This window comes from Triturus cristatus, chromosome 3_2 (assembly GCF_964204655.1).
Source record: "Triturus cristatus chromosome 3_2, aTriCri1.1, whole genome shotgun sequence".
Classification (NCBI taxonomy): Eukaryota; Metazoa; Chordata; class Amphibia; order Caudata; family Salamandridae; genus Triturus; species Triturus cristatus.
Window position 1 is genome coordinate 1222761136 of NC_140584.1, and position 11815 is coordinate 1222772950.

Below are 11815 nucleotides of genomic sequence, written 5' to 3' on the forward strand. Positions count from 1 at the left end.
CACGGTCCCGCCGGACCCCAACTCCGACCACGTATCCCCCAGCTCGAGGATTGTGAGCTGTGCGCCGGATACGTCCCTGCTTTGAACCGCTACCAGAGACAGTCCCACTACCCCCTACCTTTCCGAGACTCTTGAGCCCGTGCTCACCTTGTACATATTTGCAGTGATACCTATTTGATAAAGCTTGTTCTGAGAATACCCAGTGTGGTCTCTCTGTGTCGTGTGGTGCCAGAAGTACGATCCTAGTTGCGAGATTCCTCCCCCTGGGGAATCTCCCGCCAGCGCCCGGCTACAATACTACACGGGTGGGACTCAGGGAAGTCAGGACCCCTTACCGGGCTCCTCTGAGGTCACCGTCTAACATCTACTATGCGGTATTGGTGTTTCATTAACATTCTGACTTTAATGTTAATGTTAGCCCGCTTATGCCTTGACTTTATGTGTGGACATGCCATTGTGAACCATGTCACAATAAGTGATCTTACATTAAACAGTAATGGGCCACTTCTAGAAAACACCCAGGATTGTATGTTGGGGACCATAGCCTGCTTGAGCTATATCAGATGATTTTTACGTGGCCTTTTAAATCATGTTGTGCATAACACTACCAGCACAAAGTAGCCGCTGGGCATGTTAAAAAGGAAAACACAGTTACAAAATAGAGGCTGATTATGAGTTTGGCGGTGCTGGCGGTGCTGAGCCTGCTTTGCGCAGGTGATCAAGTGACATCCTTGATCACCTGCTGATTGGTGATGGAGGAAAACATTTGCGACGACAAAGTTAAAGAGCTAAATACCAATCTGTCACCGTATGTTGGTTAAAAAACTGCGATGACACTTATCTGACATTAATTAAAGAACAGCCTAAAATAACTACTGTAGATTGTCAGATGCAAACTGACAATAGGTGATGGAAGAGTGATCAATATGTCCACCTTATAGCCCAAAGTCATGTGTAAGTGCATGCTGGGAATCTGAGATCTTGGAAGGCAGGAAGTGACCGGAGCAGGCAGGCTGCAGTCAGAGCCACAAAGGAGGGATACAGGCCGGTGACCCCTCTAACCGTGGCCGGGCCCCCTACAGCCCCCTCCCTCGGACCCGGACAGCGCTGCAGCCCAACCCAGCGGCAAGGACTCCACTTTAACGGAACAAACAGCGTACCAGCCTCCCAGCGTACCAGCCTCCCAGCCTCCCAGCCTCCCAGCCTCCCAGCCCACCTCTCGCCGCACCCGCTCCGCGGGTGCCGCTTCGTCGGTGGGTGTCGGTAGAGGCACCATCCAGAGGACCAGAGGCGAGGAATCCAGCACAAAGACAGCAAGGCGGTAAGGGGCGCGAGGGACCAGCGGGGCTGCGAGCGTGCGGGGACTTCATTTCCCAGAAGTCCCTGCAAGACCACGGAAGAGCTTCCGGTCCGCTCTCCCTGCTGGGCCCGCCTCCCGCCCTTTCCGCCTCCCGCCCTTTACGCCTCCCACATAACAACACCCCTCTCCCGCAGCGCGGGACGCAGCTTGGGCGAAGACAGGGCAAAGACAGGGCAAAGACAGGGCCGTTAGAGGACGGCCACGGCCCTGTCACCCTGAGCCCTACGACGATCCCCCTAGCCCCTCTTGAAGCCAAACGCACATTTTTGGGACTTAAGATGCGTCCCAAAACAAGAAGCGCTACTAAGAAAGTGGCTCTGGTCACACAAGTAACCGGCCCAATAGATCTCTTTATATCCAGGGTCAATGATACCATCGACAAAAGCATCATCTTACTGGAGAAAAGAGTCTCCTTGGACCTCATGCAGGCAAAACGATCATCGCTCGGTTCACTTGCAACTGCAAATTCCCCCGTTCACCCGGTAGCCAACAACTGCTCATTGCCACTACCAACAAATACCGCTCCAACGCTGACTGTTCCAAATTCTGTCGATTTGTCCGTAACCCAATCGGACTCTGATTTATCATACGTCGATCTCGATGCAACCCCAGACCTAGAAGCCTGCCAATCATCGGTCGAGAAATTAGACCAGAGTGACGCTAATAATCCTGTACCACCTGACCCAGAAACGATCCGAGATACAACAAAAATAAGGGAAATCGTCTCCACCAATCTCATGGCAATGCCAACCAGCAAGGAAAAACCAAAGACAAAAGGAAAGAACCATAATTTGACTACACCAACCCCTAATACCTCGGCAGGTATACCCTGCTGGGTGGAAAATATGGTTATGGACTTAAAATCCGACCTTGAGGCAAAAATTACAGCGCAGATTAAACCACTCATTTCAAAATTGGACAGACTCACGTCATTAATCAACACCAAATGTAGTTGTAAATCAAGCAGGAATGGTTTCGCCCCAACGCAGGGCATACAGGAAATACCCCAAAAAAAACCATCCAACACTAAACAAGTAACCAGCACAATAAACAAGACTAACTTATCACTAACCAAAAAAGCGGCAGTACCTCATCCACTAGACAAAAAAGCGACCAATCTGGATGTCCCCAAAAACACCCTGGGCGCGGTAGATCTTTCGACCACTACCCAAACAGGCCCAGAAGCTCAAGCAAAATCAAAAACAAATAACAGGCAAACGAAAGGAAATCTTACCATCACAGCAGAGACCCCCTCCCAAGAAAATCCACCAGATCTGAAGATCAAGCAACCTCGGCCCAAAATAATCAACTTACCCCCGGAAGCTTCTCCCTTCGTGGTGGTGTTAACAGCAGTTCCCCCACTGAAGGAGGGCGTAAAAGAAACCTTCGCAGAGCTGAGGAATAAATGTGCCCAATGGCTCCACATCCACAGACCACTACCCGCCCACATCAGGGGCGACATCTTCTCTGCACGTAGAGGAGATTGGGTTGGTAGAAGCACGAAGACAATCACGGGGGATGTCATCAGTATCAAATTCAGGGAGATAGGGGCAGCAAACTACATTTGTAACTCGTCCAATAGAGGACCTGCCACACAAATAAACCCCTTTCCTCTCTCTTACTTCCTACCTCCATCCACAAGGCAAAATTTCTCCTCGTTCGCACACCCAATAAACCCCAACTTTATAAACCCCTCTGACCACAATATCTACCACCCCCAACACCACTCAGAGAGGTTTAGACCCCTGCATAACTTACAGTATCCAGCCTTTCAGTGGCATCCACCTGCTGCATTTCCCCAAACCACTCCTTTTGTTACCCCACCCCCGGTAAACCCACCTCCATGGTCACATCATAATACCCAACAATGGTGGCAACCTCAGCAATCTACGCACTATAACAACCACTTATGGCAACAGCCGCGGCAAGGATGGCTTCCCCCATTCAAATCACTAGGTCCAAATCGCCAAGATAGAGACATGAATGAATGGAGTGGACAGGACCATCGGTTAAAGAACAACGACCCTACCCGCTGGGACAGTTGGAACGGCCTCCACTTAACAAACAGATATAGTCCCCTGGACGGCGTCGATTGACCACCACAATTACAGGCATATTCCCAAAACCATACAGACCGCACGGAAACCATTGATCCCCCATCAGTCTCTCCAGACCGAGAGATTCCACCTGCCCCCGTGAAACTAAAAAGAACACAAAGTTCAGATGACAGCTCAGCAAACCTGAGCCTGATTTCATGGAACATTGCTGGTTTAAGGACAAAAATAGAGGATGGGACAATCCTGCATCATACGCTCAATCACCAAGCACTATGTATACAGGAGACATGGTCACTACAAGAATATCACCTGCAGGGGTTCAAGACGTACTCATCCCTCGCGCAGTCGGGACACCTAGGTAGACCAAAGGGAGGTCTGTGTATTTACCTAGCTAACACTATTCAAAATGTTAGAATAAAGGTTATTGAATTGACACCAAACCTGCAGATCCTAGGTCTTTATTTTCAGAAAAGAGAGACGATGATCATTATTAACTTTTATAATAATCTGGGGGAACTGGACTTAGAGAGAGTTTTGGCCAATCTCCACGGAACATTAACCACCCTTATAATGCAGCAAGGAGTAGGAGGCCCGGCATCAATAGTATGGGCAGGCGATTTTAATCTTCACGCCTGTACCCAACCAAGAAGTAAATGCCCAGGCATGGTAACAGAAGATGGCCTCTTACTCACACATTTTTCGCACACCAAAATGGGAAGGCAAATGAATGATCTCCTATCCGATCTGGATCTCCAGATAGTAAACACCTCGGAACATGGGGAAAACTCACTTGCACCTACCTACATAGGACGAGGTCATCAAACCACGGTAGACTTTATAATCATATCAGCCTCTCTGCAAACAAGAGTAAAGAACTTCGAAGTGCTACCGAATTCGCAGAGTGACCACGCAATACTAACTCTGAAAGTCTTATTAATTCATCAAAAATGCTCCCCAGCAATAATAGCAAATGCCCTGACCCAGGAAAACATCAACGTGGACAAACTAAATGGGTATACTATAAAGTGGGTGAGGATCAACCCTGAAGAACTTACTAAAGAATTAATAAGGTCAGTTCACCCACAAATTGAAACCTGTTTGGACCCAGATACTAACGACATGGAGCTTTTAACTAACTTCGCCAAAATCATGGATAAAATAAAATTGTTACTTACAAGAAAACAAAAAACTGACTCATCGCGGACCACAGGATGGTTCAATCAAGAGTGCACCAAGGCACATACAAGACTAAAATTAGCCTTAAATAAAAATGATAGGGACTTCAGTGCAATAGCCATTCTCAGGAGCGAATACCTAAAAATAAGGAAAAAGAGGAAAGAGGAACTGAAGCAAGCGCTGTGGCACGAACTCCATACTAGTGCTCAAGAAAAAAATTCAACAGCCTTCTGGAGAATCATCAGAACCCCTTTCCTGGCGGCCGAATCGGGCCCAAAAATCGAAGTCGCCATAGATGCTGCAACCTGGGTATCACACTTCACTAGCATCTTCCAAAAACCAACTTACGATCTAGAGCTAGAAGTAGGAGAAAAAATACTCCCACCTTACCCAATAGATATTAAATTCGAAATTTCTGAAATTCTTGCGGCATTGAACTCCACCAAAAAAGGCAAGGCTCCAGGGCCGGACGGCGTCCCAGCAGACTTTTTTAAATACCAGATAGACCTCTGGGCACCAATTTTAACAAGGGTTTGTAGCGCCACGGCAAAAGTAGGAATTTTAGAGTCCTGGACCAAATCTATAATGGTCCCGATTTTTAAAAAAGGTAATCGTATGGACCCCGCCTGCTATCGCCCAATCTCCCTGTTGGACTCACTGGGGAAAATAGCAGGAAGAGTGATACTAGAAAGATTACAGGACTGGGCGGAAGAAAAAGGTATCCTATCCGATCTCCAATTCGGATTCAGAAAAGGATTAGGCACGGTCGAGCAAGCCTTAAATCTATCAATAATTGTCGGAAAATATGTGCACGCAAAGAAGGCAAAACTTTATATGACTTACGTAGATCTGTCCGCGGCCTTTGACTGCGTCTCCCACACAAAATTGTGGTCCCTTCTAGCTCAGATCGGGGTAGACCAACCACTTTTGAACTTTTTAAGGGAACTCTACTCCAATCCATCCGCAAGAGTTCGCTTCGGGACAAAGGGAGAACTGACGGAGACTTTCACAGTAGAGCGGGGGGTCAGACAGGGATGCGTCCTGGCACCCTTTCTTTTCTCCCTCTACACCAACAACTTGGAGGTTGAGTTACTAAAGGGTGCCTGTGACCTCCCAAGGGCCAATCATCGCCCGATCCCCGCCCTGCTGTATGCGGATGACGCCGTCCTCCTTGCACAAACTCCCCGTGAACTCCAAAGGTCCCTAAACAGATATTCCCGATATATGAAAACTCTTGACCTCCACATAAATGTGAAAAAAACTTTCGTAATGAAGGCTGGGGTCGGGAAAAAACAGCAAACATCCATCTACCTCGACAGCCAAAAAATTGCCTCAACAAACGATTATTGTTATCTGGGGGTCACGATAGACAATAAACTTTCCTGGAAACCAGCAATAGAAGCTAGAAAGCATTGTTTTAAAAGAGCTCTAGCAGCTTTGATGTCGTTTTCTCAAAAATTAGGAAAACGTCCACCCAGAGAACTGCTAACCATATATAGAGCCAAGTGCCAATCTACAGCCCTATATGGAGCAGGACTATGGGGATACACGGACGTTACTTCTCTGCAAACTGCAGAAAATAAGTTCTTCAGATTTATCCTGTCTGCCCCCAAAACATCTTCCGTTTACGCCTGCCACTTAGAATTAGGGGCATCATATATTGAAGATCTTGCCAAAATCCAACCTCTTCTACTCTGGCGACGAATTTGGGTGGCAGACACAAACGACGTCACAAAAACAATACTGGCGGATGCAATGTCTCTGCACTATGCTTTTAAAATCAAATGGCTGGCCTATATCCGGACCTTTCTTGGCGATCTCGGACTGGAAAAATATTATTGTAATCCCGAAAAACTCGGGGAAATCACAAACGACAATTTAAAGAAGCGAGCGTTGGACCATCTGACAAATATGAGACTTCAGGCAGAAGCTGGAAAACAGTCGGTGCAGCATGCTACGCTGGTCCAAGCTACTCTTTCAATGCAGCCGTATTTAAAACTTGACATTGGCACCTTTGAACGTTTTCTCCTGATAAGATTTAGATTGAACATATTTCATAAACTGGTGGCCTTTCCAACGCCAAATGTGTGGGATTTAAATCCACCCCCATGTCCATGTGATGGGACATCAAGTCAATCTTCTATTCACACAGTCCTATTTTGTAAATTTTATCAGGAACACCGTAAACTCTGGCTACTGACCCTTTTAAAATCCTGGGGTCTCAGACAATGCAGAGCAGCCATGTTAAGTTTGCAGCTTTTGGACACCGAAGCCACATGTTATCATGTCCTTAATTTTCTGAAATGTATTTATAGACATCGGAAAAACCTTTAAACAGTACCGTAATTCATTTTCTGCTTTTTTAACTTTTAAAACTAGATCTCCTTGAAAGACTTTTTAAATTGTAATTGTAATGCTTTTATGGATCGTAAACAATCCGAATAAAGTTTATATTCATTCATCATTCATTCATTCATTCATTCATTCATTCATGTGTAAGTGAGAACGCATTTCAAATACCTCTACAATCTTTGGTATATATTCCTCTGTGAAATTAAAAAGAACCATCATTAGGACACACTCTTAATATACATGCCTACTTCCATTTCTGAATCTGACACGCAGATGGAAAACCTACTTCTTATGTGGTGATAATTCCAAACCACAATGGGTAAAATATCTGTCCTCTTCGTTAAAATATGTTCACAATTCAGGAAGGGTCTCTGTGTGACCAATCCACGAGCTCTGAAAATATATATATATCTGGGGATGTAATAATGTATAAACTTCTCCAAAGACAATGCTCGTATCTATCATTAGGTAAGATCCATATGGTACTGAAATGCACATATATCAATGTTTGAGCCAGAAATCACTAGGCCCCATGTGCGCGACACCGCCTTATTCATCCCAATAACTAACATAACACACCATCCAGCCACAACCTCTATGCGGTCATGCTTGCTTGTTCAAAATGCGAATGTGTGTCCCCGCTCTGCATATCCATAACATTGTCAGAGTTGCAACACATGCGCTAATGTATCTCACTATTTCTAACATCTCAGAGAGTGTCAACCATCACCACTATCTGACTCAACATCCAAGACTTAGCCAATGGAACTGTATATGCCCCATTGAGATCACAACACATATCCATGTATCAAGTTGGGCACTTGTGCGCAACGCCACCTCTTCAATCCCAATCACTAAAGGGAGTATAATAAACCCGCTATCATAACACACCATCCAGCCACAACCTCTATAAAGTCATGCTTACTTATTCAAAATGCGTGTCCCTGCTTTACATCCCCATTATATTGTCAGGGTTGCAGCACGTGCGCTCACGTATCAAACTATTCCTAACATCTCAGAAAATATCCACCGTCACCACTATCCGAATCAGTCGTCCGAGACTTAGCTAATGGAACCATATATGTCCCATCAAGATCCCAACACAAATCCATATGTAATGCACCCAATAGGCACCAAGATATTGAAAAGATGCCTTCATAACACATGCCAAATTTGTATTTGTACATCGCACAAGTATACTATCTCAAACTACCCGCATAGTCCTTCAAAGTTTAACAATGTATCCACAATCAATTATCCCTTACCGTAAGGACAGCTCCATCATCCACGTAGCCCAAAACATGCCTCTCAAGTGCGAGAACACAGAGGAAATGAGTGTTACCTCCTTTATACAATCTCTCACAGCTGGGAGTCATCAAAATAGAAAAAGGACACATATTGTCTCTAAAACGGGTGCCATCTTGAAATTCCAAATAAGCACCAAAATCTTCAAAATCATCACGCAACTGCACTGTATTCAAAGTTCTTACAATGCTATTTGACCCAAACTATGTCATATAGTTACACTACTTATATTCTTCTGTATACAGTGCAAAATGTTCAGCAAATTAATTGCATTAAGGAAGTACCAAAATGGGCCCCTTCTTAAACGTGTTTCACCGTGTTTATGGTATGCTTTGCAATAATTGAGGAGGCAAACATCAGCCTTTAAGTATATGAAAGGGCGTGAGGTCACTTTCAAAATTCATCAAGATGGTGTGACTAAATCCAGTGTTGTTTGTGATATATTAACACTGCATTTTTCCGTCCCCTAAATACTTTTAGTAAGATTTAGGTTCCGATATTTTTTATATAAGAAAAATATAACCGAAAAGTAGACATAATGATTTTTAACAGAAGAGAAAAAGAGTGTTCAACTTGAGTTAAGGAAATGGGCAACTAAAAATCATTTATTGTATTACATACTTATGATAACTATTATCCACACAGAAAATGCAGTAATGGGCATTTCATCTTCTCAAAAAATAATGCAGCTGCTGATCCACATTTAACCCAATCTCCTTAGTATAATAATCAAATTGCAACCGTCCTGTGCCATCGCGCGTTGCTCGCTGAAGATGTCGGGGGACGATGAGCCGCAGGAGCAGACCATCGCCGGGGACCTGGTGGTGGCCAAGTATAAGATGGGCGGCGACATCGCCAACCGGGTCCTCCGGACTGTAATTGATGCCGCCACTTGTGGGTGCTCGGTCCTGAGTCTTTGTGAGAAGGGTGATGCTCTGATCATGGAGGAGACCGGTAAAATCTTCAAAAAGGAGAAGGAAAATGTGATATTTTCGGGTCGGATGCCGAGAACTTCAAGATGGCGCCCAACGGGACGCCCTTGGAGTCAGCGGTGAGCAGTCTAGCTTCTGGGCTGAGGGGAGGAGCGGGCTCGCGAGAAAAGGAGCGGGCCGATGGCGAATCGAGAGAGGAAGAGCGAACGGAGGAAGATGGGCGAGAGGAGCGTGCAGGACAGAGGTGGACGGCAGTTCACGCCTTGAACACTGGAGCAGAGACTGGCGGGACGAAGAACACCGGCGGGAGACCCAAGGAGGACGACCCAGCAATACAGAGGGAGAAGCACTCTACAAATGACACGCCCGTATCCGGTAGTTCCCAGAGGCACCAGGACACCGAGATACCCACTGCTACAGTCCAAGGGGGCCGTAGCTCCAGGCAAGTGACGTGGAGGGAAGGGTGCAGAAGGAGGTTGGAGGGAAAGGGTTTCTTGGGTTTGTGGAAAAATTAGAAACCCTCACATTTTGAAAAGAACTTTGCACCATCCTCTCCTTTTTTCCTTCTATATAAGTCCTGACTACCCTGCACTCACCCTGGTGACCTAGGGAGATTGGTGAAGGGGAGCACCCTGTTAAGCTATAAACCAAGTAGACCACTTGTGACAGTAGTGTCCTTTGTTTCTTTTTATTTTCCGGTTGGCCTTTTGGGGAAGCACCGGCCCGGGCAGTGTTGGGTGAAGAATGAAGCCGGAAGAAGCCGAAGACTCTCGGATAAAGGACAGTTACGATAGACGGCCAATTATGTGAACTTTGTATACTCTGGTACAACACCCTATCAGGACTGTTTGTTAGAAATAAAGCTCCTACGTTAAAACAGGACTTGTGAGCCACTTGGTTACTCCTAAAGGGAGGGGACGTATACTTCCGGGGGTCAAACACAGACGGAGAAGGGGAAAATCTATCACAGAAATGAAAAAGGGTATTGCTTTCCCAAACCAGTATATCTGTGATCACTGTGTCTGCCACTTCTCTCCCTTGAAGAGTGACCAAGATTATTTACTCAAGGAAGGTGACTTGGTCAAAATTGATCAGGGAGTCCACGTGGATAGCTTTATTGCCAATGTTTCCCACAGCTTGATTGTGGGTGCCACAAAGGAAACTCCAATTATTGGACGCAAAGCTGATGTTCTCAAGGCAGCACACATATGTGCAGAGGCTGCATTGCGTTTGGTGAAATCAGGGAACCAGAACTCTCAGGTAACCGAGGCCTGGAATAAAATTGCTCAGTCGTTTAACTGTTCCGCTGTTGAAGAGATGTTGTCACATCAGCTGGAACAGCATGTGATCGATGGCGAGAAAACAATCATCCAAAACCCAACAGACCAGCAAAAGAAGGACCATGAAAAGGCTGAGATTGAGGTGCATGAAGTTTATGCCGTAGATGTCCTTGTTAGCACTGGAGAGGGAAAGCCAAAGGATGCTGGGCAGAGGACCACCATATACAAAAAGGATCCTTCCAAGCAATACGGTTTGAAGATGAAAACCTCCCGTGCCTTCTTCAGTGAGATTGAACGACGATTTGATGCAATGCCGTTTACTCTCAGGGCGTTTGAGGATGAGAAGAAAGCCCAAATGGGTGTGGTTGAATGTGCCAAACACGAACTGTTGCAGCCCTTTAATGTCCTTTATGACAAGGAAGGGGAGTTTGTGGCCCAGTTCAAGTTCACTGTGCTGCTGATGGCTAATGGCCCTATGAGGATCACCAGTGGCCCACTTGAGCCTGAATTATACAAGTCTGAACTGGATGTGCAGGATATCGAGCTGAAGGCACTATTGCTGAGTTCCGCAAGCCGGAAAACCCAGAAAAATAAAAAAAAGAAGGCCTCCAAGAATGCAGAAAATGCCATCAGTGGAGATGCCGAAAAGATTGAAACCACTGACTGAGGCCCCTCCCAATTTCCTCACTCCAATTTGCCAGTGGTTTTGTAGTATTTGCATCCACCCTGTCCCTCTTTCTCCCCTTTCACGAAGAAACAACAAAGGGGGCCTGTTTTGTCGTATGAGCTTCGGACTTCCCACTGCGTACAGTTGGCTTCTGTGGACAATGAGAGAGGTGGCTCTACTTCAGACTATTTAAAAACACAAATTAATTTAAAAAAACAGTCTAAAACTGCTCTCTTCCTAAAAAAAAAAAAAATATTCAAATTGCAACAACGGCGGACCTTTCTTGCCGCACCTCACACCAATTCAAATAATTGTAATGACCATGCAATCAACCCCAACGCCAGCCGTTGAGAGGTGTTCCAGATCAAAAGAGATTATGAATAGAATGGGGTGCACAGTTCAGAGAGTCCAAGGGGCAAGTAGTTGTAGAAAAATAACTTCTTTATTTTATCTTTAAAGAGTTCAAATGGTATAAAAATGTTCAGACAACTTACACGACAAACAAATGAATCAAAATTGTATCTAAACACTATCTCCAACAGACCATCACAAAAAGAAAATCAAACATCCAACATTTGTCAAATACATATAAAATTACATATAAGGTCACAAATCAACACTTAATTTAAATATCAACAATTATATATACAAAAAGAGCAACCTGAAGGTCTATTAATACATCATAT

At 45.3% G+C, this 11815-nt stretch overlaps 1 protein-coding gene across 1 annotated transcript; it reads left to right on the plus strand.

Annotated features, from left to right (window-relative positions):
* Nucleotides 1-8995: 8995 nt before the first annotated feature.
* Nucleotides 8996-11322, plus strand: LOC146859509 (proliferation-associated protein 2G4-like). The gene is made up of 2 exons (XM_085646988.1): nucleotides 8996-9246; nucleotides 10153-11322. Exons 1-2 carry the CDS (start codon nucleotides 9024-9026, stop codon nucleotides 11127-11129), a joined length of 1200 nt encoding a protein of 399 aa, XP_085503114.1. The 5' UTR covers nucleotides 8996-9023; the 3' UTR covers nucleotides 11130-11322.
* Nucleotides 11323-11815: the final 493 nt, after the last annotated feature.